The 25,152-nt window shown below is 46.8% G+C and overlaps 2 protein-coding genes across 4 annotated transcripts; both read left to right on the forward strand.

Moving 5' to 3' along the window:
* Positions 1-1,091: 1,091 nt before the first annotated feature.
* On the forward strand, positions 1,092-21,843 carry AARS1 (alanyl-tRNA synthetase 1). Of its 3 annotated transcripts, none has more exons than XM_080937295.1 (21): positions 1,092-1,108; positions 3,857-4,022; positions 6,730-6,918; positions 7,231-7,376; positions 8,130-8,321; positions 8,707-8,851; positions 9,106-9,251; positions 10,036-10,144; positions 10,436-10,586; positions 11,428-11,552; positions 12,098-12,242; positions 13,410-13,588; positions 14,415-14,528; positions 16,144-16,350; positions 16,957-17,141; positions 18,774-18,882; positions 19,494-19,607; positions 20,190-20,309; positions 20,426-20,512; positions 20,855-20,968; positions 21,347-21,843. In XM_080937295.1, exons 2-21 carry the CDS (start codon positions 3,879-3,881, stop codon positions 21,530-21,532), a joined length of 2,907 nt encoding a protein of 968 aa, XP_080793421.1. In that variant the 5' UTR covers positions 1,092-1,108; positions 3,857-3,878; the 3' UTR covers positions 21,533-21,843. The 3 variants fall into 3 exon arrangements, with proteins under 3 accessions (XP_080793421.1, XP_080793420.1, XP_080793419.1); XM_080937294.1 differs by lacking the exon at positions 1,092-1,108 and adding an exon at positions 1,121-1,144; XM_080937293.1 differs by lacking the exon at positions 1,092-1,108 and adding an exon at positions 1,151-1,458.
* Positions 21,844-22,679: 836 nt separating this feature from the next.
* On the forward strand, positions 22,680-23,858 carry EXOSC6 (exosome component 6). Its single transcript, XM_080937229.1, has one exon. The coding sequence runs from the start codon at positions 22,705-22,707 to the stop codon at positions 23,521-23,523; it is 819 nt and encodes a 272-aa protein (XP_080793355.1). The 5' UTR covers positions 22,680-22,704; the 3' UTR covers positions 23,524-23,858.
* Positions 23,859-25,152: the final 1,294 nt, after the last annotated feature.

Raw genomic sequence — 25,152 nt, forward strand, 5'->3', positions numbered from 1 at the left:
TATATTTTCAAACTGCCTTTTGTTTTGTAAAACTGTACATCATGAAACAGTTTTTGTTTAATTTGGGGTTTCCTTGTCTGAGAAAAGGAGGTATAGCAGACCTGAGAATATAGTTTAAAAATTAGACAGTGTGTAAAATTTTTAGTGTGATGCCTTGCCTATAGATTTTTGGTTTTATGTGTGATATTTTGAGACTGGTCCCAATACCCAACGGTGGCCTTAAACTCCCGATCCTCTTGTCTCCCAAGTGCTGGGATTACGGATGTGTATCACCATAATAGGCTTTTCCTAAGAATGTTGACTATTATTCTAAAGCAAACAGAGGGTCAATGTCCTTTCACTTGGATCCTGTCATTTCTTTCTTTTCAAATTCAAGACTGGAATTTCTTCAAATTGGGACCTGAAGGACAAATAAAAAGCTATGCCTGGTGGCACAGGACTACTTCTACCTACTCTGGAAGCTAAGACAAGAATGAAAAATTCAAGGTCAACGCGGACAGTTTATCCAGACCCTCTCTCAAAGAAAGAACTGGAGGTATTGGTCAGTGCTAAAGCGCTGCGGTGTGGTTGAAGTACTTATTTCAGTCCACAGTACCTACCCTTAAACAAGATATACAAGTGTATACGTGGTAACAATAAGAACATTTTGATTGGTGCACACCTGTAACACTGGCAAAGTCCCTGATTTCGAGGCCACCTTGTTCCCGTGTTTCAAAAGGCGGAGAAATGAACCTTTAAGGTACGTGCATCACGTTGCAGTTAAACAAGAGTTCTATCCCAAAATCTGTGATCGCCACCAAACTCATGATTTCATCCCTCTTGTTAACTGTCAACTATTAGGGGTTTGCCAATAGAACCCAAAATGTCGGCCTCCTGAAGTCCAGAGCCAGCCGAGTCATGTGACACTCCATGTCCCAGCTTTCTTGAGCATTGCATCAGCCGTGCCCAGGGACCGTCCCAGAAAACGGCTTGTTAGCTCATTCGCGCTCCGAATGATTGATATGTGAGCGGACCAATGATTTCTGTGGATGGCAAGGCGTAGCGGGTCACTGTTCACCAGAGCGCTCTGATTGGACGGTGAGGTACGGATCTGGCACCGGTGTGGCGGGTGGGTATAGCTGTGTGTGCGCATCTGAGGGAGCAGGTAACATTGGGCGAGTGGTGTGGGTTCCGGGCAAGAACCTGGGGAACCGGACCCTCGGGGAAAGCAAGCAAGCTCCGAGAGCTCTACGAGAAGAGCCGGCGCTTGGAGGGGGAGGGGCAGCTGCAGCAAGCTGCCGGGCGGTCCCGCCCCTGGCCTGGGTCAGGACCCAGGCTCCGCAGGAGCACGATCTCGCGTGTAGCGTTTGCTGTTTGCTATTCCCTCTGAGCACCGTGGTGTGGCTTCGGGTGGACTTGCGGAGGACCAAGACTTTGGGAAGATCGCGGTTGCTCTCCAGTCACCACCCAGAGCTAGGGGTTTGTCTCCTCTAATTTTATTCCATTAGAGTGTTGGGGAAACCAGGCCTGAAGAACAGCGTGACCAAGATGGATGGAGTGTCTCTAAGAGGCATCTCCATTCATTCTTTACTAAGTTCTCACACCTTATCCCAGACTGGCCTGAACTCTACTCTGTAGCCCGGGTTGTCCTTGAACTCGCGGCAGTTCTGCCACAGCATTTCAAGTGCTAGAATTACAGGCGTGAGCCAGCACGCCTGACTTGATTCTTTAACTTGTTTTGAGACGGGGTTTCACTATGTAGACCAAGCTGGCCTCGACTCACAGAGACCCTCTTGAGTGGTGGGACCAAAGGCGTTTGCCATGACTCTCGGGCCGACTCGATTCTTAATAATAACAGAATAGTTGATACCCTCAGGTTCGCCCGAACAAGTATATTCAGCAATTTTCAAACATTCGTGTTTCCTGTTGTGTTTTGGAGTATGTTAATGCAGAGCATGTTATTTACAGATTAGTATAATTAAAATTATAATATGTGTTTAACGGCCACTCAACTAGATGCTAAACACAGCCAGGATTCCTACTGACATGTAACATATACTGTGTTTGGAGGTGAGCATTAGGAAGAGGGGAAAGGAGTGGTCAGGCAGAATGACTAGCTTGTAAATGGAAGTATGTTATAAGGTCGTGCAGCTCAAATCACCTTGTAATTCAAGGCCCTGTGTTTGTCCCCAAGCTTGCAAATACAAATAAAGGCCTTGAAGGCCTTTTAGCTCTGCTGGGATGTACTGTTTGAGGTCCTGCCTCTGTGCTACGGATCTCTTATGTTTATCAAGGAAAGAACAAGTTATAGTGTTGGAAACTTTATTTGGCTCAGGGTCTCTAATCTGGAGACCTCAATTTTTTTCTCAGCCTCCTGAGCTCTGGGATTGTCTGGGGGAGGGGGGCACAGCTTTGAACAGTCTTCAGTCTCCATAGGGTAATGGCCAACATGTTAGATCCGGGTATACAATACTGGTTTTGTCTGTGGAGAGAAGGTTTCTCCACTGGTTCCCAGCACACAGTCTGTGTTCATTATGTTAAACAGTAGGCAAAGATGGGAAGTTCAGATGTGCTCTAGAATGTAACTTTACCTCAACTTGTCTGTGTTGGGAAGCAGTTCCTTTTCTTTAGCAACTATGTCTATATAAGTAAAGTCAGCCCTGTAACATTGTCAAGAAGAGCTAGAAAGAATGCATTGTGACAGGATTTCTGAAAACCTTGACTCCTTCTGGTGAATAGCAAGACCCTGTGGGAATGCAAGTCCATTTTCCCTCCTACTCTGCCTGTTTTACCATCTTTTTGTCCCTTTGGGGCTTCTGTCTGAGTGGTATGCTAATTGAGTTGTAAGGAGATCAGTTGGAGTTGTGGTTGGCTGAGTCCTATGTCATGTGCTGTGTGGATATGTTTAAAAACTGCTGATGGATGTAAAGTAGCATCCATTTCTTACTTTTTTTTTTTTTTTTTTTTTTTTTGATATTTAATAAGATCCTGTTCCACACAGGGACAAAACTCAGGCTAAAATGATGCGCTTAAGGTTAGAATTGGGTCTAGAATTCTACAGACGTTTAGGTGATGTCACAAATGAGACTGTTCTCATTTGTCAGGACACCCAGCACTAGAGTGACTGGTGTACTCACCAAAACCAGTCATCCCCACCCCACACACACCCTGCCTTTCAGGGATATTCCAGTACACATAAGAAAAGTGTTGAAGCTATAAAGTTGCCTGTTTTTCAGTCTCCCTCTCTTCTGAGTTCCTGTACATTCTTCTATAGCATACTTATTTTGAAATAATGCGTACTCTACCACTGAGCTGTATATAGCCCTAGTTCTTAGTAATCTCATGGCTAGAATTCAGCCCCTTCCCAGCTAGGGTTCTGGAGTTTTTAGGCTACGTAGAGGTAGGTTCATTGGTTCTTTAGGGTGATCCGTCGCTCGGATAGGCTTATCTCTCAGCCCAGACGCAGCAGTTCTGCCTTTGGGGATGTGAAACTGTACAACCTTCAGCCTATAGGTTAAGAACAGCTTGGAAGCTCTTCCAAGGCCAGTAGATGCAGACTCCCCCTTGTGTTGAGGTAACCATCGATGATTCCTGGCAGTAGGTTCTCAGTGCATATTTGTTTAATGAATGAAAACATGAATAAGAGCCCTGCTTTGCTTGAGGTCAGCAGGTGGGGAGAGATGGCCAGGGTCACTCTACTGAGGTAGCAAAATTTCCGCAGTGAGGGTGACTGTAACCTGGGACATTGCAACACAAGGGTTTTAGGATCAAAAAAACTATGTCCTTCTTTGACTTGGCTTGAGATGCTGTGAGCCTTGTGCAATGCCCGCTTTTGGTTCTATTTCCCTAACTTCCCATCATTCCTTCTTCCCGTTAGCTCCCTGAGGAGACTTTCAGAGATGGAATCCACGCTAACGGCAGGAGAGATCCGAGAGCGGTTTATAAATTTCTTCAAACGGAATGAGCACACCTACGTCCACTCGTCCGCCACCATCCCTCTGGATGACCCCACTTTGCTCTTTGCCAACGCGGGCATGAACCAGGTAAAGATCTTCCTTCTCTCTCCCTAACTGGCTGACTGGCGGGAAAGGACAGCTCGTGGGGTCTGGCAGAACCCAGGGTCTGTCACGTGACAGGTAGACTCGCTCAACTTTCCTCCATGAAGCAGTTTGTGAAAAGAACAACAGTGCTGCTTGCGTGTGATGGGTTGGGTACATGGCCCCACATTCAACCAAGAAATTCCTTTTTGAATGAGTCTTGGAAAGATTCTTTTCTTTTATGGCATTTGAGATCAAGAATTTGATGAGCCTGGAGATAGCCCTGGTGGAATGGTGCCGGGTTTAACTCTAGCAGATGGGAGGCAGAGGCGGGTGGCTCTTCACTCAAGGTCATAGTGCATTTCAGGGTAGCCAGGGTCACAAAGGAAGGAACGAAGTGGAGGGAAAAGGGAAGGAAGGAAAGCAAAAAAAAACTTTAAAAAGAATTTGAGGCCAAACCAAAGCTATATAGTAAGACCACGTCTCAAAAAATTAAAAAAGAACTTTTTTTTTAAGTTCAAGGGCAACTTTTTTTTTTTTTTTAGCATTTCAAAGAGAACCCCAGGACAGGCAAACTATAAATCTGCAGCATTTTCCTAGAGAAGAATGGAGACAAGAAGGGGAGACAAAAACCCACGCTGTTTGTGTTGAGCTGTCATGAACGGCAGTCAGCCATGTGGCAGGGAGAGGAACTTTAGAGAAAGAGTAAGGAAGTCCAGAGGCTCTGACAGAGCATGCTAGAGCAGAGATAGAACTAAGAAAAGGAAGCCATACTTTTCTGAGTAATTGACAAAGTGGGTAGACTTAGAAAGGTATAGAACTATAGCCCTGTGAGCTATTACCCTACCCCTGCAAAAAGAGTTGTTTTAAAAGATTTTGTTTTTTCATCTTTTCCTTGTCTCTTCTGAAGGAAAAAAAAACTTTATTGGAATGTTTTGGGGGCTGGAGAGATGCCTCAGCACTTGAGAGCACTGGCCGCTTGCTTATCCAGAGCTTGGCGGGTTCAATTCCTAGCACTCACAAGGTGTCTCAGAACCAACAGTAACTTGACTTTCAGGGATCCAATGTACTCTTCTGGCTCTTTGGGCACCAGGCACACATGTGACACATAGACATGCAGGCAAAACAGATAGACATAAGAAATAAAACGGAAGATTTTTCTTAAAAATGTGTTTTTTTTTCCTTTGCTGGGGATTGAACCTGGGGTTTCAAGGCGTGATCAGCAAGCACTCTGAATCTTATATGCTTAGCCGTCATGGTACACATGTATGTTGATACACATGTATGTTTGAGCACCTGGAACTCGGGGATCTGCCTGCCCTGGTCTCCCAGTGTAGCTAGGAGTCTTTTTGTTTGGTTTGGTTTTTTTTAAAGACAGGGTCTCTCTATTTAGTCCTGCCTGTCCTGGAACTCACTATATAGATTAGGCTGGGCTAGAACTCAGAGATCCACCTGCGTCTGCCTCCAAAAAGCTGGGATTATATTCATGGACCACCAAACCCAGACCTGGCAAACATTTTTTAACCTTTTTTTTTTCAATGCTTATTTTTTTTTTATAGTGTGGGTATTTTTGTCTGTATACCACACGTGTGCCTGTCAGAAAAGGGTTGTAAAGCCCCTGGAACTGGAGTTTCAAATGGTTGTGAGCTGTCGTGTGGGTGCTGAGAACTGAATCCTGGTCCTCTGTAAGAACAGCAAGGGTTCCTAACCCCATAACTCTCTCATCCAGCCTCTTCAAATCTTTTTTAAAAGACTGATTTATTTCTGTTTTATGTATATGCATGTTGCTTACATGGACTTACGTACACTGTGTACACACGGTGCCCACAGAGGCCAAACGAGAAGGTTGAGTCCCGCTGAATTGGAGTTAGAGACGTGGGCCGCCCTGTGGGTACTGAGAACTGAACCTGGAGCCTCTGCAAGAGCAGCAAAAATCTCCTAACTGCTGAGCCATCTATCCCGCTGTCCTATTTAATGTGAACTAACTTGTCATAGTCACAAGTAGCTACTGGTTTCCATGGTGGAAAACACCAAATTGTGCAAGTCTGGTAAGAACAGTAAGGCAAGTTGTGTGTCTGTCAGTGACACATCGGAGTGTGACTGTTTAAATCCCCAGCGCACAGACACGAAACCTACAGACCCAGTCCTTCATCAGCTAGTGGGGATTATGCTTCCCTGTCTCAGTACTTTCCATCTTTGTCACCTTTACTCCCGAGTGAGCATATTCATTTGTTGTGTGAGTCCTGGGGTGATCTTAAGGTAGCGGTTCTTGGGCTGGAGAGATGGCTCAGTGGTTAAGAGCACTGACTGCTCTTCCAGAGGTCCTGAGTTCAATTCTCAGCAACCACATAGTAGCTCATAACCATTGGTAATGGGATCCAATGCTCTCTTCTGGTCTGTCTGAAGACAGCTACAGTGCACTTATATGAAATAAATAAATAAATATTTTAAAAAGAGAGAGAGATAGTGGTTTTCAACCTGTGGGTCAATGTTACATTATGATTCATAACAGTAGCAAGATCACAGTTATGAAGTAGCAACAAAGTAGTTTATGGTCCTGTCCCCACAATACAAGGAACTACACAATAAAGGGTCACAACAATAGGAAGGGTGAAAACCACTGCTCTGAGACCTGAAACCACACCCTACGGGTGATAAACTCTTGACATAATCTGCACCTTTTAAAAGTCAAGTTATTCCTTTCTCTTTTTAGTTCAAACCCATCTTCCTAAACACAATAGACCCATCTCACCCTATGGCAAAGCTGAGCAGAGCAGCCAATACCCAGAAATGCATCCGAGCTGGGGGCAAACACAATGACCTGGATGACGTGGGCAAAGATGTCTACCACCACACCTTCTTTGAGATGCTGGGCTCTTGGTCTTTTGGGGACTATTTCAAGGTAAGCTCAACATAGGTGACGTAGTTTTTTTTTGTTGTTGTGGTTGTTGGGTTTTTTTTTTGTTTTTTTTGTTTTTTTTTTCTAACATAAAGTTCATTTCCACAAAAGGATGGGGCTTTTCATTTTGATTATTTTAAAATATAAAATATCATTTAGAAGATTTGTGAATGAAGAACATTTAATAATCCCGAGACTTTCTAGAAAACATGTATCATTTTGATGTTTCCTGTTTCCTATATAAGTTGAATTTTTTGGTTTATAATGAAGATACTGTCGTTTTTGAATCCGTGTTCTGGATCTTTCTCTTCATAGGAATTGGCATGTAAGATGGCTCTGGAACTTCTTACCCAGGAGTTTGGTATTCCAGTTGAAAGACTCTATGTCACTTACTTTGGTGGGGACGAGGCAGCCGGCCTAGAGCCAGATCTGGAGTGTAGACAGATCTGGCAAAATTTAGGGTAAGAGGGGGCTGGAGAGGTGGTTCAGTAGTTGAAAGTTCATACTGCTCTTGCAGAATTTTTTTTTTAATTCTTTAAAGAAATTCTTAAATCTTAAAAAAAAGTGTGTGGGGGGGGGTACAGATAAGACTGTGAGTCACTACACTAAGAGAGATTTCTAAGTTCAGGACAGTCAGGCTGTAGACATGGCTCACTGGTTAAGAGCACTGACTGCTCTTCAAGAGGTTGTCCTGAGTTCAGTTCCCAGCAACCACATGGTGGCTCACAACCATCTGTAACAATATCTGATGTCCTTTTCTGGCACTTAAGTGTGCATGTGGATAGAGCACTCATATACATTAAATAACTTTCTTAGAGAGAGAATGAAAATATCAGGATGGTTTCTCATCCACCCCAATCCTTTCCTCTTTACAGTAAGATCCAAATATATACTTGGCCATTGAACTATACTCCGGCAAATTGGTATTTATCAAATTTCATTGTGACACCCAGGTTTGATAAAATACCTGTAATCTTTATACCCTGGTGGCAGAGGCAGCAGGATCCTGAGTTCAGGACCAGCTTTGACTACATAGAAAGACTCTCTCAAAAACATAAAGAAAACCGTGATCTCTAAATTAGATGGCTGATTGCCAGGCAGTCGGGCTTACTTCTTCAGAAGGAATTGTAGGGATCTGTTGTGCAGTAGAAGTAAGTCTTGGAGGCATTTCTGGTGGTGGTCTCCAGTGGGTTTCTCTTTCTTGTTCTGTGCAGACTGGATGAAGCCAAAATCCTCCCCGGCAACATGAAGGACAACTTTTGGGAGATGGGAGACACAGGCCCCTGTGGCCCCTGTAGTGAGATCCACTATGACCGCATTGGTGGCAGGGACGCTGCACACCTTGTCAACCAGGATGACCCCAACGTGCTAGAGATCTGGAACCTCGTGTTCATCCAGTATAACAGGTAGTGTGGTCCCTTCTTCCTGGTAAGAGCAGTTCTTTTTCTTTAACCGGACCTTCTTGGCCGAAGGGAGCCATTTTCTTTCTATTAATCCCAGCATTCGGGGAGCAGGGGCAGGCTGATCTCTGAGTTTGAGACTAACCTGGTATACATAGTGAATTCAGGGACAGCCAGGGCTATGTAGAAGGGACCCTGTCTCAACACTGTCCCCACCCCAAAAAACAAGTGAAGGATGCTGGGTATGTATTAACCCCCCTCTTCACAAACCAGACAGTGGCAAACGTGAATAACAAAAACTTTCCAACAGTGCTAAGTGAGTTCTGGCCCACAGGGGCCAGAGAGGATTAGCCCGGGGCCTGCTTCAGCTTCCTCATCGTGTCTCATACAGGGAATCCGATGGTGTTCTGAAACCTCTTCCCAAGAAAAGCATCGACACAGGGATGGGCCTAGAGAGATTGGTGTCTGTGCTGCAGAACAAGATGTCCAACTATGACACGGACCTTTTTGTTCCTTACTTCAAAGCCATTCAGAAGGTACTGACCATGTTGTGAGCATGGACACTTCTATGGGGATCCGTAAGATGGACTGTTAGCCTACACCTACTGTCAGCACACCCTGAGTACAGGCCGCTGTGCCATTCATCAGGGGTAGGGCCTGGCTTGAGCTCTTTGGCTCTCATGTCATGGGGAATGGCAGGATAGTCATCCTCCCCCAGACCTGACAGTCTGCTTGTGTAAGGCAGTGGGAGCAGGACTGTCTCATTGGCCTCGTCTCTGGTCACCTCTAGGGTACAGGCGTCCGGCCATATACTGGGAAGGTTGGTGCTGAGGATGCTGACGGAATCGACATGGCCTACAGGGTTCTGGCTGATCACGCCCGGACCATCACTGTGGCACTGGCTGATGGCGGCCGGCCTGACAACACAGGAAGGGGGTGAGTCAGTCACACTGTGGGCAGGGTTTGGGCTAATACCGGGGGTGTTCTGACTGGAGCTCAAAACCTGATTTAATTGCTGTTTCGTTGTTGTTTGTGTAGTGGAGGGCTCCCCGCTTTTTAACAGCTAAAGGGGATTTGAATGGATTTTAAGGCTATACTACTTAACAGTACTAAGTACTGAGTTTAGTAAAGCTGGCACCAAAGCCATCAGACAGGTCTTGGTAGAGCAGGACAGATACTGACTCAGCCCAGGGAAACTACTTTCCTGTAGGTGTGTAGTGGTAAATATTAGAAAAGTGGCGAGTTGCTCCAGGCACCACACCACATATTATAGGACAATTTATCTTATCTAGGTGGACAGTTTATATCAATATCAATTGGCTCTGAGTTTATTGTGTGGACGTTTTTGGAGTGATATAAATCTGAATGAAAAATTACAAGCTTCAAGAGTTTTGATTTTGTCGGGTTACTGGGAATTGTGACTATATCACAAGGGCCGGATGCTGGGAATGTGAGCAGTGTTTACAACAGAGACTAGCCAAGAGGGGCTGCCAATGCCATCGACAGAGAATAGCAAGACATTTGCCGTGTTTTTAATATTTACCACTACATATGCCGGCCTGTGACCTCATGCATCAGACTCGTCTTGTCTTGGGTAGCTAAACAAACTCTCTGCATGAGCAGAGGAAACAAAAAGCTGATGTTTCTTTGCTTTGAGTAAGTTTTGAAGGAGCTCAGCTGGGGATGTTTCCTAGCTGACACTAAGAGCTGCCTCTCACAGGTACGTGCTGAGACGGATCCTTCGCCGAGCTGTTCGATATTCCCACGAGAAACTGAATGCCAGCAGGGGTTTCTTCGCGACGTTAGTTGATGTTGTCGTTCAATCCCTGGTACGTAGGAAACCCCAGCTTTCATCTCTGTTGAAGCCATACCTCAGAGGGATCCGGTAGATGGTAGCATACAGTGAGGGGACATCTTCAGAGAGAGATGATGGAGGTCAGGTGTGGCGGTACACACTTTCAATTCCAGCACTTGAGAGGCAGAGACAGATGAGTTTGAGGCCAGCCTGTATTGTGTAAGTTGTAGGCCAGAGAGGACTGCATATAGAATGAATTCCCATCTTAAAAAAGAAGGGGTATGTGTCATGGAACAGTCTGGCCACACTGAACCTTTTCTGTCAGGGAGATGCATTTCCTGAGCTGAAGAAGGACCCAGATATGGTGAAGGACATCATTAATGAAGAAGAGGTACAGTTTCTCAAGACTCTCAGCAGAGGGCGGCGTATCCTGGACCGAAAAATTCAGAGCTTAGGAGACTGCAAAACCATCCCAGGTAAGCCCAGTTCTCACCTCTGCCAGGGTTCAATGTACCTTACTTACCTTACTGCTTTTGGTGTAAAGTAAGAGTTGGAGCAAAATGAATTATAAAAGAATTTACTGTGGTAAAACTTGAAACAATACACAAGTGAAAAACCTTTTCCAAATATGTTTCTCAAAGGTAAACTGTTAGGAGTTGGCAATATGTTGGTTATAATCTCAGCATTGTAGCTGCATAGGGAAGGAGGACCGCAAGGTCAAGGCCAGGCTCTGGGATACACAATAAAATCATACCTCAAGAAGAAAAACATAAAAAGACTTTGGTGTGTAACCAGTGCTTCAGGATTTTTAATCTGTTTGCATGAAATTACAAATAGGTGTTTATGTCTGCGTATTTTGCACATAAAAGTAACATGTGGAGTCCACATTATCTTTTGTTAGCTGATAAAATTAATTTTAAAGTTTTTTTTTTCCCTCCCACCATGTTTTGCTTCTTTTTGTTGGGGGCTGGGGCGGTTGGCATGTGAGTGCAGTGCCCACAGAGGACAGAAGAGGGCGCTGGAACCCCTGGGAAATAATAGGTGTTTGTGGTATCCTGACAAGGATCCTCAGGTCCTCTGCAAGAGTGGGTGACTTTTTATTGGAGGGAAACAACTCATTCATAGTGCTCAGGTTAAGAAACAGAAAGTTACCAGGAGACCTTTTGCCTTTCTTATAGCTCAGTCCTAAAAGGTTTGTCGTGCCTTAACTCTGTTCATTTCTGTTCCTCCCAGCAGTGCCCTGGGCGGGCTTGGCATGGGAAGGGAAGGGTTCGCCCATGCTGGTTTTGACACAGTTCCTTTGTATGTACTGTGCAGGCGATACTGCTTGGCTCCTCTATGATACTTACGGATTCCCAGTGGATCTCACTGGGTTGATTGCGGAAGAGAAGGGCCTGGTGGTAGATATGGATGGCTTTGAAGAAGAGAGGAAACTGGCCCAGGTAAGGACTGTGACACGTGACTTCTAAGCACCTATCTTTCCATCTCACTGGCTCACCCCCAGCCTGGGGGCAGCTTTCCCTTTCCTAAGAAGAAACAACCTCTATTTCTGTTACCACCAACACCACAGAGAGAAAAGAATTTGTGGAATGAATTGAAAGGCAGCACCTGCTCAGGCAGAAGGCAACTTGATTCCTTTAAGGCCTCCCCCACCCCCGATACCAGACTCTCAGCTGGTGGCATCTTCCCTGGACTGTTTGCAGATGTGTCAAAGGCATCTTTCAGTTTCAGAACTAGGGGCAGATGTTCCTGTCACCTTGTTGGTATCGCCTATAGATGGTACTTAGTGTCCTGGCATACAAGAAGACAGCCCACACCCCCCCTCCCCAAAACAAAGGCTGTTCTGGCCCCAAATGCCAGCAGTATAAAGATTAAAGAATGTTCTTCTTAGTTTTTCCTTGGCCATAGTTTTTGCCAAGTCTCAGTTTTCTTTCCTCCTAGACTGATATAACGAAGGCTTAGGCATTTTCCCCTCTTGTTTTGACAGCTGAAGTCGCAGGGCAAGGGAGCAGGAGGGGAAGACCTCATTATGCTGGACATTTACGCTATTGAAGAGCTCCGGGCAAAGGGTTTGGAGGCCACAGATGATTCTCCCAAGTACAGCTACCATTCAGACCCCAGTGGGAGCTATGGTATGTTGAGCCTTCTACGTCCATGCTGTCTGCCTTTTTCTCTGGGGAGTTTCAAAAGATGGGTCTCAAGGTGCCCAGCGGGTCATGCTGTCCCTCTATACTCATGGGCACCCTTGGCTGGTGGTTTCCTTAACTATTGTGAAATATAGTTTCAGAAAGTTGTTTCTGTAGGGAGGTTCTAGCTGCTCTTAAACCAATTTCCCTTAATTGGTAACACCCTGCAGAAAACCAGGCAGTTGACCTTAAGACAGTCTCAGTTATAGTAGCTTTTGAACTCTGCACAGGCATAATAGAATTCTAGAAAAATCTAAATAAACAAATGGATATGCAATACATGGGCCTGGTAGAGGTCTTATACCAAAATCTATATAGTGAGGCTGTTGGCTTGTTTTGTTTTGCTTCTTTGAGACAGGGTCTTGCTGTATAGCTCTGACTAGTCTAGAACCTCCTTCCTATTTACACCAGGCTGGCCTTGAACTCAGAAATCTGTTTCAACCTTCCAAGTGCTTAAGATTAAACACACGTGCCACTAAGCCCAGCCCAAGTCCATTAGCTTTAAGTGTGAGTGTCTGGATGCATGTGTGTGTACATATCTGTATGTGTGTAAGTGGGTGTGTGAGAGAGAATTTGATGTAGAGACTATCATAATTATATGAGACAATTATTTACCAAGTTTGTATCTAAGTTTGTTCAAAAGAGCCCCAGTGTCAACACTGAAAGCCTGTACCCTAGGAAACCCTGCGGCTGAGCAATGATTCCCTGGTGGGAAATCAGTGTGCTGGTCTTTTATAAAGTCTAACGGGCTGGTTTTCAAAATACAAATAGACAATAAGGACCTAAGTGTTGAGCAATAGATTTAGCAAAAAGCAACTAGGAATATATGATTGGAGCCAGGTGTGGTGTTGTGTGCTTTTGATCTCAACATGCAGGATGCAGAGGCAGGTGGATCTCTGTGAGCTGAAGGCTATCTAAGTCTATATAGAGAACTCCAAGCCAGCAAGACCCCAAAAAAAAAAAAAAAAAAAAAAACAAAAAGGAATATGTGAACTGGACTGGGGCTTGGAGCTCCATGGAGTGCTTGGGTAACGTGTGAGTGTTGGGGTTCAGGGTTCAGTCTTCACCAGACTCACTGACCTGTCTCCCCCTATTTCTGCATCTGTTGAGCAGTGTTTGAATGCACAGTGGCTACGGTGCTTGCTCTGCGTAGGGAAAAGATGTTTGTGGATGAGGTGGTCACTGGCCAGGAATGCGGAGTGGTGCTGGACAAGACCTGTTTCTATGCTGAACAAGGAGGGCAGATCTACGATGAAGGCTACTTGGTGAAGGCCGACGACAGCACTGAGGATGTAAGACCACTCTTTGTTAGCTGTGGAAGGCAAGCGCGGAGCTGGGCGCCTTCTTTCTCCTTCACACTCTGAGCCTTGAGGGGTTGACTTGACAGATATTTGGATTTTATTCTTTCGTTGGTGTTTCTTCTGCAGCCAAGAGCTTCTTACTTATACTTGTTACTGTCTCAGTCCTTCAGTACTGAGGGATCCTTGCAGCCAGGATGCAGGTCCTAACACTTGCTTCCTACCTGCTTCCTGTGCATAAGGATAAGGACTTCTTTCTCACTTGCTGATTGGTTTTCTTTGTTGGGCTTTTGAGGCAGAATCTCACACTTATAGCCCAGGTCAGTCTTGATCTCCCAGGAAGCCTGCCTCAGCCTTTCCTGTGTTGGGAGTAGAGGTAGGCATCACTGTGCCTGTCAGAGACCACTCTTGAAGGACAGACATTTTTAGAAAGCTCAGTCTCTAGTGTGGCCACTGCTGGCTGATTAGGGCTGAGGAGTCAGTCAGTTGGTCTCCTGTGGCAACTGATTCCTACCAATAGGTTAGAATCCATTATAAGGTGTTTCTTGCTGAGGAAGTAGTACAGTTTGTAGAACTTGTAGAACACTTGTTTAACATGCACACTTCCTGGATTCTGTCCCAATGCTGTATAAAACTGGGAGTGGGGCTATACACGTGTGATCCCAGCACCTCAGAAAGAAGACAGGAAGGTTAAGAAGCGAGTACACCCTAGGCTACCCAGTACATCAAAGGGCAGGGTGTATATCATCTGCCGCACGGGTATATGCGAGCATGAAGGGAGAATTGATATATTTGAAATGTTATTTGCTTGACTCTGCAGAAAACTGAGTTTACAGTGAAGAATGTTCAGGTCCGAGGTGGGTATGTGCTGCACATAGGAACAATATACGGTAACCTGAAAGTGGGGGACCAAGTCCGGCTGTTTATTGATGAGGTAAGTTTCGTATGCTGGAACACTTTGTAGTTAAAGCCTTAGAGCCATCCTGTTGTCCTAGCCTCCCAAATGCTAGTCCTGGGCCTGCACCACCCTGTCCAGTTCCCCATTAAATCTTGGTTTTAATTATTTTTAATACTTTTATTTATTTATACATGGCTCCTTTTTGAGACAGAGAGCCCTGGCTTTCCTGGAATTCACTCTGTAGACCAGGCTGGCCTTGAAGTCACAGACATCTGCCTGCCTCTGCCTCTTAAGTACTGTGAAGTTTGGGGTTTTGACCAAGTGGGTCCCAGATATTGACCTCGGATTGTCAAACGTGGTGGCAAGCACCTTTGTGCACTAAGACATTTTGTTGTCCCCTCCTAAGTGACAGTTAGCAAAGCACAGCAGTAATGTAGATGCATGGGATGAAGCTAACCCTCAAGCCTGTTTGATCCCAAGTTAATAAAGTATTATTTAGCCTTTGACAGTTTTTTTTTTTTTTTTAAGATTTGTTTATTTATTATATATGAGTACACTGTCACTGTCTTCAGACACACCAGAAGAGGGCATCAGATCTCACTGCAGATGGTTGTGAGCTACCATGTAGATGCTGGGATTTGAACTCAAGACCTCTGGAAGAGCAGTCAGTGCTCTTAACCACTGAGCCATCTCTTCAGCCCAACAGTTTCACACATGTATACAGCTGACCTTGATCGTATCCTGCCAAACTTCCCCTTCACCCATGGATTGCTTTTCAAACTCCATGAACTTTTTCAGGAGTCAAGGAGCTTGTTTATAGTAAGAACTAGGAACTCAGGCAGTCTGAGGCAGTGTGTGGGCACACCTGACATCTTTGTGCTTGGCAGGAGGATCGAGAGTTGGAGGTCAGCCTTTAGGTTACATAGTGTGACCCTGCCTCAAAATCTGAAACAAAGACGATAGGTTCTGTGCATGTAACAGGACTCACAGTAATAGCTCAAAAGCAGGCGGCAATATATCTTTCACATTATATAAATGTCACAGGACCAACTTGTCTTTGCTTATTGCTCACTCCTAGAGTTTGCTCAGAATTTAGTTTCATGGACCAAAATGGTAGTTGTAAGATGCGTTGTTCAGGCCAGGGGTTGGCAAGCTTCTTTTTGAAAAGCCCAAGTAGATATTTTTGGCTTTTCGGGCCATATAGTATCAAGCACAATTTCTTAGTTATGATGTGGTACTATATGTTTAATGTGTGTAAAGAGATAAATATAGTTGTGTTCCAATAATCCTATTTACAAAACAGTATCAAAACCAACAAGAAAGTGGGCATGGTGGCTAAGCCTTTAATCCCGGGGTCTTTAATCCACATGGGTCTTTGAGTTCCGGGCCAGGCCTATCTTATAAAAAACAAAATCCAAGCAGACAACCAGTTAGATGTGGCCCATCAGCCCTAGTTTGTGTTATGCCTGTTCTAAGCAGAGGAAGGAGGGTGTGTCTGTGCCTTACTTCTCACATCCTCTTGGCCAGAACTTAGTTACATGCCCACACTGTAAAGAAAGCTGGAAAACCTGTTTTTACCCTGAGTACCCTTATATTCAACATGTTTAGTACTTGGCGACAGCTCCACAGCAGCCATCTCTGTCCTCTACAGCCTCGGCGGAGACCCGTTATGAGCAACCACACGGCTACACACATCCTGAACTTCGCCTTGCGCTCCGTGCTTGGGGAGGCAGACCAGAAAGGTTCGCTGGTTGCTCCTGACCGCCTTCGGTTTGACTTCACTGCCAAGGGAGCCATGTCCACCCAGCAAATCAAGAAGGCTGAGGAGATCGTCAATGGCATGATTGAGGCAGCTAAGGTAAGCTCTCCTGTGCCAGAGGAGTTCTTGTGACGTGAGGCTCACTTTTCCTATGCCATGGCTTTCTGTCATGGAGGCTCAGCGATCCAGATGTTCCCACTGTGTTGTATACCACGTCCTGATCTGCTCACAGAGATGCTGAAAGCAGTGTGTCTCCAACTGCCTTTATAGCGTGGTGTCTTTGCTCTCCTACCTCCTTAAGCAGGCCAGAGTTCTTGTAGTTAATACTGTTTGCTTGGGCTGGAGAGATGGCTCAGTGGTTAAGAGCACTGAGGTCCTGAGTTCAAATCCCAGCAGCCACATGGTGGCTCACAACTATCTGTAATGAGATCTGATGCCCTCTTCTGGTGTATCTGAAGACAGCTACAGTGTACATTTTGTGTAATTTAAAAAAAAAAAAAAAGTTTAACCAAAAGGTTAGAAATTCCTGTCTGGTTTTCTTTGCTTTAACACAGATTGTTATTTCAGAAGGCTCGGCGTGTGCCAGACAGACACAGTGGTATTGTAACTTTAGAGCCTGGAAACAGATTCTGGTCAGGCTGCTTCCTCACCTCAGAGACCTTTCTAGCTTTTGTTTTTTTCTCTCTTGTCTTCTTTTTATGGCAGCCTGTCTACACCCAGGATTGTCCCCTGGCAGCAGCAAAAGCCATCCAGGGCCTTCGAGCTGTGTTTGACGAGACCTATCCTGATCCTGTGCGAGTCGTCTCCATTGGGGTCCCAGTGTCAGAACTGCTGGATGACCCCTCTGGACCTGCTGGCTCCCTCACTTCTGTTGAGTTTTGTGGAGGAACGTGAGTACCTTGACAGGGACAGTAATAGGTGGGCTCACCTGCGTATGGCGTCCCCTTTGAGGATGTGAAACAGTCTAAGCCAAGTTCATTCCTTTATTCATTTGTGTTTGTTTATTATTTGCCATGCTTTGGATGGAACACAGGGCCTCACAGATGCTAAACGAGTGTTCTTCCATTGAGCCTCAGAGTCCCGTTTTTCTAAGGGTAAAATGAAGTCCTCAGAAATGGACTTGCCAAATAAGATTTCCAAGAATCTTCACAGTCAGACCCCTCCGTGTTAAACATTAGCAAGTCTTGGGTTTCTTTTCTTTCTTTCTTTCTTTTTTTTTTTTTTTTTTTTTTTTTTTTTTTTTTAGTTAAAGATTTTATTTATTTATTGTATTTATGTGAGCGCACTGTCACTGTTTTCAGACACACCAGAAGAGGGCATCAGATCCCATTACTGATGGTTGTGAGCCACCATGTGGGTGCTCGGAATTGAACTCAGGACCTTGGCAAGAACAATCAGTGCTCTTAACCACTGAGCCATTTCTCCAGCCCAAGTCTTGGGTTTCTAGTGAAACGTTCTTCCCAGCATGAGGAGATGAAGACACTGTCTGCACATTCTTAATTGCTAGCTCTTGTTTCCTGGGTTCATCCTCAAAATGAAGATGTGGGAATTCAGGAATGAGCAAGGCTTTAGATGCTCATGAAGCTCTGGCTCTGGCCCCAGGTCATTCTAGACCTGCGCTCCTTGATTCCCTTGCCAGAGCAGCATCTGGGAGGGGAAGCTGAATCCATCACCTGAGAGCTCCTGAATAGATCCTGCTCAGCTGGCTTGGGACCACTTGCTTCCACAAGCTCGGTTTCCAAACGCCAGTTAAGCCAGCTAGAGCCTCCTGCAAAGCTCAGGCCAGCAGGAATCATTTAAAGTGTATCAAGAGGGCAAGGGGGCCGAGAGATCCTCACTATACTCAGACACACACATTCTGACACCTTCAGGAATGGCTTTCAAAGATTTATACCATCCTCTCAGAAAGTGACTGAGAGTTAATGCACTTGGAATCCTCCGAGCAGCTGGAGAATAAGATCTATTTCTAGATCTGTTTAAGAGTTGTATTAAGATTTTGAAAAGAAGTCCTCAATATTCTCACCCAAGGAACATTTTTACATATAAGACAGAGCTCTTGTTCCACCAAAACATCAAGATGTCACATGCAGTCAAATAACAGTATTACTGAGTTGGAGATTAAGGACTTTGGCATTTTGAAGACAGTCTTGTTTGATTTTATAACAGTCTGGTGAGGCAGACTAATTCACTTTTCATACTTGAGAGAACTGAGGCTCAGAGAAATGGTGTCCTGCTAGCTGAGCATTCTGAAGCCCCAACTTCCTTCCCCTTCTGCTCCTTCTCTTTCTTGCCTTTCTTCCCGTAACTTAATAGTGAAAGACTGCTGGAGGTGTGGCGGCCACTGTCTTTAATTCCAGCACTTGGGAGGCAGACGGATCTCTGAATGAGTTCCTAGTCAGCCAGGGCTACATAGTGACACCCTGACTCAGAAATGCTTCCTAGGGCAGACGCATCTCACCCACGGCTCCACAGACTTCCTCTTCTTCAGCCTTTGTGTGTGTGTGCCTATGTTCTGCTTCCAGACATCTGCAGAATTCCAGCCACGCAGGAGCTTTCGTGATAGTGACGGAAGAAGCTATTGCCAAAGGCATCCGGAGGATTGTTGCTGTCACAGGTGCTGAAGCCCAGAAGGTGAGCAGGTCAGGCTGGAGGAACGCTATCGCTGTGCAGGTTCCTAGCTGTCATGTTTAATCTTTTATATTTGGGGGCCAGTTGCATGGCTCAGTACAAAAAGGCACTTGCCACAAACACTGAGGTTGTGACCAGTGACCTACACAAAATGTATGGAGAGAACTGACTCCATAAAGTTGTTCACATATATACCATATATACACACCCATACACCACACATACACAGCACACACAAAATAACGGGAGAAGTTTCCAAAAACGGAACAGTATCTAGGAAAACAGAATACATAAATCCTGCACATTCCACCCAGTACAGCTGTGTGTGAGGACAAGCCACAGTCTCCTCCTGCTTCATATAACCTTCCCTTCCACATAGCCCAGGGCTGGACCTAATGTGAGGAACGCAGCACCAAGGACAGCATTCAGCTTTGTTGTAGACCCCGAGGAATGGTCATTTCCCCAGATGCAAGGGCTTCTGGTTAACGAGCATGAACCAGCCTTGAGCAGGAGTTAGGGTGCAGCCTTTGCTGGCCAGGTGTGTATGGCCAGCACACTCGCTTCCTGAAGGAAAGAAACCCTGGTGTTTATAGCTCTGATTGTTCTCTTCCCAGGCCCTCAGGAAGTCAGAAACCTTGAAGAAATCTCTCTCTGTCATGGAGGCCAAAGTGAAGGCCCAGACTGCACCCAACAAGGATGTGCAGAGGGAAATTGCTGACCTTGGTGAGGTAGGAGTGGTCTCCCTCTTTGTTCCTTATCAAGCTGAGGGGTAAGACCCTCCCTGTGCATATGTTCCTTTATTTGTTGCCCTTTTTAAAGACAGGATCATATTCTGTAGCAGAGACTAACCTGAAACACACTATACAGCTCAGGCTGGCCTCAGATTTGCAGCTGTTCTCTGGCCTCAGCCTGTCTCTGCAAACATGAGCCACATGCTGGAGGCTGGGGGAGGTGGGGTGTCAAGTTCTTCATCTGAGAAAGGATATCATACTGTCCACACTGCCCTGGAACAGCAGGTATTTCTTGGTATGCTGGGCTTCCAGCAAGTCTTCACAGGCTGTATTCACAGCTGGAAAGTACCAGGTCTCAATGGAAGCCCCCTTTATCATGCCACTTTCTGTCCAGTGACAGCTGCTGCATTCATATAGTGACTAGTCTTAGAGCCAGCAGATATCTTCGTGTTTTTCTCTGTTTTTTCAGACTCTGGCCATGGAAGACTTTGTTTCAATGACAGAGGGTGGGGTAGAGTGGGCTGAATTTCACCCTACATATTAGCCCAGACCCCAGATGTTCTTCTGTTCTGGTTCCAGGCCCTGGCCACTGCAGTCATCCCCCAGTGGCAGAAAGATGAACAACGAGAGACTTTGAAATCCCTGAAGAAAATCATGGATGACCTAGACCGGGCCAGCAAAGCTGATGTCCAGAAGCGAGTGAGTCTTGGCAGTGCTGGCGGCTGGAGGAGAGCCTGAAAGTTTTCTTAGGAAGAGGCTGAGAGGGTCTAGAGTCTGGGCCCTTGGCCTAAGCCTTTCTCTTGGGCTTCTCATAGGTGTTAGAGAAGACAAAGCAGCTGATTGACAGCAACCCCAACCAGCCTCTGGTCATCCTGGAGATGGAGAGCGGCGCATCGGCCAAGGCAAGCAGGGAGAGCCAGGGGCCCTGCTCCCTCAGCTGAGTGGGTGTTTGTCCTTCCAGCCTTGTTGGCCCTCTGATTCTGGGCCGTGTGGTCACTGCTTAGGCTGAGCCATGGGGAGATCTGGTGGCCTGAGAAGGAGGAGCTTCCTGTGGGTAGGAGGCAGACCTCAACCAGGGTGTGGGCAGGGTCCTGCCATTGGTCTTCGCCTGGGCTTCTGGGAATAGCATCTGCTCTTAATAGGAAATGGGATGGTGCTCTGAGGGCTGAGTTCCACAGACTCCCTTGTAGAAAACAGGGCTCCCTGCCCCAGTGTTATGACCTAACGTGAGGTTCTCCCCTCAGGCCCTGAATGAAGCTTTGAAGCTTTTCAAGACACATTCTCCTCAGACATCTGCAATGCTGTTCACAGTGGACAACGAGGCCGGCAAAATCACATGCTTGTGTCAGGTTCCCCAGGTCAGAGCTTCCTCCAGCCTCAGTCTAAATAAGTCTGCAAACCCATATGCCGGTGGGAAACACTTATCTGTGCTTCTCAAAGACTGTGTTTGTGTGCATGCGGTCCTCATGAGAAACTGTTGCTCTGTCTATTGTTCGTCCTCCCCCTCGGTGTCTTTGACCCCTCAGGCTTTCTTTTGGGTGAAAGTATTCACTACTGGCTTTGCTTTTTGTCCTCACCGTGACAGTGGCCATAGCTGCTCTCCGGTAACAGCTATAGTTAGGCTTGGCCTGAGGTAGCATCACCCATGACACAAATGGGTGTTGGGGGGCTCCCACCATTCCTCACCTCAACCCCATCTTCTATTCTGACTACCATTTTCCCTTCCTGTCTTCTAGAATGCAGCCAACCGGGGGCTAAAAGCCAGCGAGTGGGTCCAGCAGGTTTCAGGCCTGATGGATGGCAAAGGCGGTGGCAAGGATATGTCTGCCCAGGCCACAGGCAAGAATGTGGGCTGCCTTCAGGAAGCACTGCAGCTGGCTACTAACTTTGCCCAGCTCCGCCTGGGAGATGTGAAGAACTGATGGGAGGAAAGCATCTCCCCGTTAACCAGACATGTCCAAGTGCAGGAGTCCAGCCAGGAGCTCTCTTCCTGCCGCAAAGACATTTGAGTCTTGGGACCTTTCAGCAGCCCTGTTCGTCCTGATCCAGCAGTAACTGGAACACGCCTGGAGCTGTCCTGTGATTCATTGTCCCTTTCCATTACTGCTCTGAGCCATTCATGTCAGCACCATCTGTCTAAAATCACTACCCAGGAATGCTACTTACATCATGATCACATAGATAAGGCTTCTCAGTCTGCAGGTAGGAAGGAAGCCTTTTGCTGCAGAAAATAAAGGACCATGTGCAATATTTGATGCCACACACTCTACTTTTTCTCCTGAGGTTGGCCCCGGCTCCCTGTATATGTGCAGAATCCAGGCTGTGGTTCCAAATGGTTTCTGATTGATGTTATCACAGAATACAGCCCCAGACTCCTGAACATTAGGAGTGGCCCTTGGGAGAGTAGGAGACATTATGAATGGACTGAAATTGAGGCATATAATAGAAGGGGTGGAGGGAAACTTCTGAATTGCTTCGAGTGGAGAAGCACTGTTCTTAGTCTCTTGGGACAACCTCTTCTATCATGCATGCCGCATGCCTCCTCCTGAAGCTGCTGATAATATAGGAGGTATGAACATGTAAATGTCTCCTAGTAACTGCCCCATCCTTGCTTTAACCTAAAGTAGGTTCAAGACCCTGGCCCAACCCTAGAATGCAGTTTGTGTGAATCTACAAACAGCAGGGGTCTGGAAGAAGAGATACTGCCTGCTTATGACAGTTCCTCAGAGTGTTAGAAATATTATTACCCAATTGTAGGAAGAAAGATTCCATCCATTTATTAAAACAGGTGTTGAAGCAAGCCAGGGGACTAAGTACAGGAGTGAACAAAAAGTTCTCACCTTGGGCAAGCTTATATAAAACAGTCTGAATGCAAAATTGAAGGAATAATAATAGGTCCTTAGAACTTAGCTCAAGTATCAGCATGGGGGTCTTGCCATACCTCGCCGTTCTTCCTCCAACCCACTAGGTGGCAATGCGGACACCTAGCGCTCTCCCGATAGGCTCCGCGCGGGCGCGTATCTTTAAGTGAGCGGAAGCGCCGGTGCGCAAGGCAGCACAGCAGGCGGAAGTAGCTCGTACGCCGGTTGCCGCCATGCCGGGAGATCACCGCCGCATCCGCGGGCCAGAGGAGTCCCAGCCACCGCAGCTGTATGCGGCCGAAGAAGACGAGACGCCCGCTGCTCGCGACCCGACGCGGCTACGACCGGTGTACGCGCGCGCGGGGCTGCTGAGCCAGGCCAAGGGCTCAGCCTATCTGGAAGCGGGAGGTACCAAGGTGCTGTGCGCCGTGTCCGGTCCACGGCAGGCTGAGGGTGGCGAGCGCGGCGGCGGTCCTGCGGGAGCGGGCGGTGAAGCCCCGGCTGCCCTCCGGGGCCGCTTGCTCTGCGATTTCCGCCGCGCGCCCTTCTCTGGTCGCCGGCGTCGCGCGCCCCAGGGCAGTGGCGAGGAGCGCGAGCTGGGTCTGGCTCTGCAGGAGGCTCTGGAGCCCGCTGTGCGTTTGGGACGCTACCCTCGTGCTCAGCTCGAGGTGTCCGCGCTGCTACTGGAGGACGGTGGCTCTGCTCTGGCCGCGGCGCTCACCGCTGCCGCGCTCGCCCTGGCCGACGCGGGAGTGGAGATGTATGACCTGGTAGTGGGCTGCGGCTTGAGCCTCACACCGGGACCCTCCCCGACTTGGCTGCTGGACCCCACGCGGATCGAGGAGGAGCATTCTGCGGCCGGCCTCACGGTGGCGCTCATGCCTGTGCTCAATCAGGTGGCCGGGTTACTCGGGAGTGGGGAAGGCGGTCAGACTGAGAGTTGGACCGATGCAGTGCGCCTGGGCCTAGAAGGCTGCCAGCGCCTTTATCCGGTGCTGCAACAGTGCTTGGTACGTGCTGCCCGCCGGAGGGGTGCCGCCGCCCCGCCCTGACTGGAAAATCTGAGCGACGAGGATGCGGAGGACTACTATCGCACTTCTCTTTCCAAAGGACGAGCGCTTATGGTCGCCTGACTTCGCAGAGCTGAGAAACGTTGTTGGGGAATAGTGCGCACAGCACCAAAGCACTGCACAGCTGTGTTGGGAAGAGGTTTAAAAGGCCGTTGGAAACATGATCCAGTTGGAGAAATTTGAAAGCAGCCATACTCCTAAATTGGAAAGGACTTGGGGTGGATTTACCTAGTAAATGAGACCTGGGGCAATGGTCTTGTAAGGGATGGACCCTGTGTGGGCCGACCATCGGCTCCAATATATAATAAACTGATTCTTTTGAGAGGATGGACAAGGAGACTTTGCCTTCTCACTACTCGAAGTAAAACATAAGCATTTTTATTCCTGGAAACATCTGTTGTGGTTTTTCTAGATACTAGAGTTAGAAACAATGCTGTTCTGAACTGGGCATGTGTGGATTCTGTGTTTTCAAGGGCACAAGTCATTATTGTCTTAAATGTTCCTATTAGCCCATTGTAAGTAAGAAAGGGTTCTGTGTTTTGGAGGAGAAACCTCCTGCCCCGAGCACTGTCTAGGACAGCTGCTGAGGAGAAAGACTAAGGAGATTCCAGGACAGCCAGGGCTACACAGAGAAACCCCCGTCTGGTAAAAAGACTGGTGAGAAGCCTGGGTGCACCTCTGTCCTTGACTTTAGGACAAAACCATGTCTAGGAGTTGGGTAACTGAAAGGTACTGTGCTCCCGAGGGAAGCTGGGGCCCATCCTAGTGTCCTGTCCAGGCTTGGCTCCAGGGAACAAGGCTCAGGGCAGCAATGGACTACTAAAATGAAAACGGCCTAAATACTGTGGCATCATTTACAGCCTGGCTATTCCTTAAGGCAGAACAGGCCTGACTGACCAGGAGGGACTTATCCTGTTCTTCACTTAGGACTGAATTGGAGGAAGCTGTGTGAGACTAAGTATTCCAGGGGTCCACTCAGCTGATGAAGACAAAGTAATAACTAAGAGGAAAAAATACACATTTTATTTTTTTTCCCTTCTGATATGACTGCCTAGAACAGATTCAAAATTGGTGTTATGCTAGTAAGAATCAAGATAAAGAGACATAAAAACCCCTATTATGAAGGACAGCTTATGGCTTTATAGGGTATGTGGTGGGTTTAACTAAAAAAGGTTGGTTAGGTAGACGCACACAACCTTATAGCCCACTGTCACTGTAGGAATACAAGTGTGTTTCACCGCTGTAGTTTTAGAAAAATCAATGCACCACCAGGTTTAGTAGTGTGTGGGGAAGGAAGAAAATGAGAGGCAGACTTCACTCTGTGAGAACTAATAGTGCTCTTTGGGGTCAGGGCCCTGTCAGATACCTCCTGCAAAACCACCACAGTTGAATAAGAACATGGAGATACTGCTGGTCTGTGTGGCTTCCCTACCCTGCCCACAGCAGGACTCACAGAAAAGAAAAGACCTCATGAGTTAAACCCACAACTACCGGGAGGTTTTCTGGGTGGGCTGGCTTTAGCACTTTGAATGCCCAAACTCCAGAAAGGTGACTTCAAATTGCAAAGGAGTGATTACAAAAACACAAGAAAACAAGACACCCGAGCAGTAT

The sequence above is a fragment of the Micromys minutus genome (genome assembly GCF_963924665.1).
Source record: "Micromys minutus genome assembly, chromosome: 24".
Lineage (NCBI taxonomy): Eukaryota > Metazoa > Chordata > Mammalia > Rodentia > Muridae > Micromys > Micromys minutus.

Coding starts and splice junctions, on each gene's coding strand:
- AARS1 (XM_080937295.1), top strand. CDS start 3,879: ATGGAATCCACGCTAACGGCAGGAGAGATCCGAGAGCGGTTTATAAAT. Junction 7,377..8,129: donor CAGATCTGGCAAAATTTAGG/GTAAGAGGGGGC, acceptor TGTTCTGTGCAG/ACTGGATGAAGCCAAAATCC. Junction 13,589..14,414: donor CCGACGACAGCACTGAGGAT/GTAAGACCACTC, acceptor TTGACTCTGCAG/AAAACTGAGTTTACAGTGAA.
- EXOSC6 (XM_080937229.1), top strand. CDS start 22,705: ATGCCGGGAGATCACCGCCGCATCCGCGGGCCAGAGGAGTCCCAGCCA.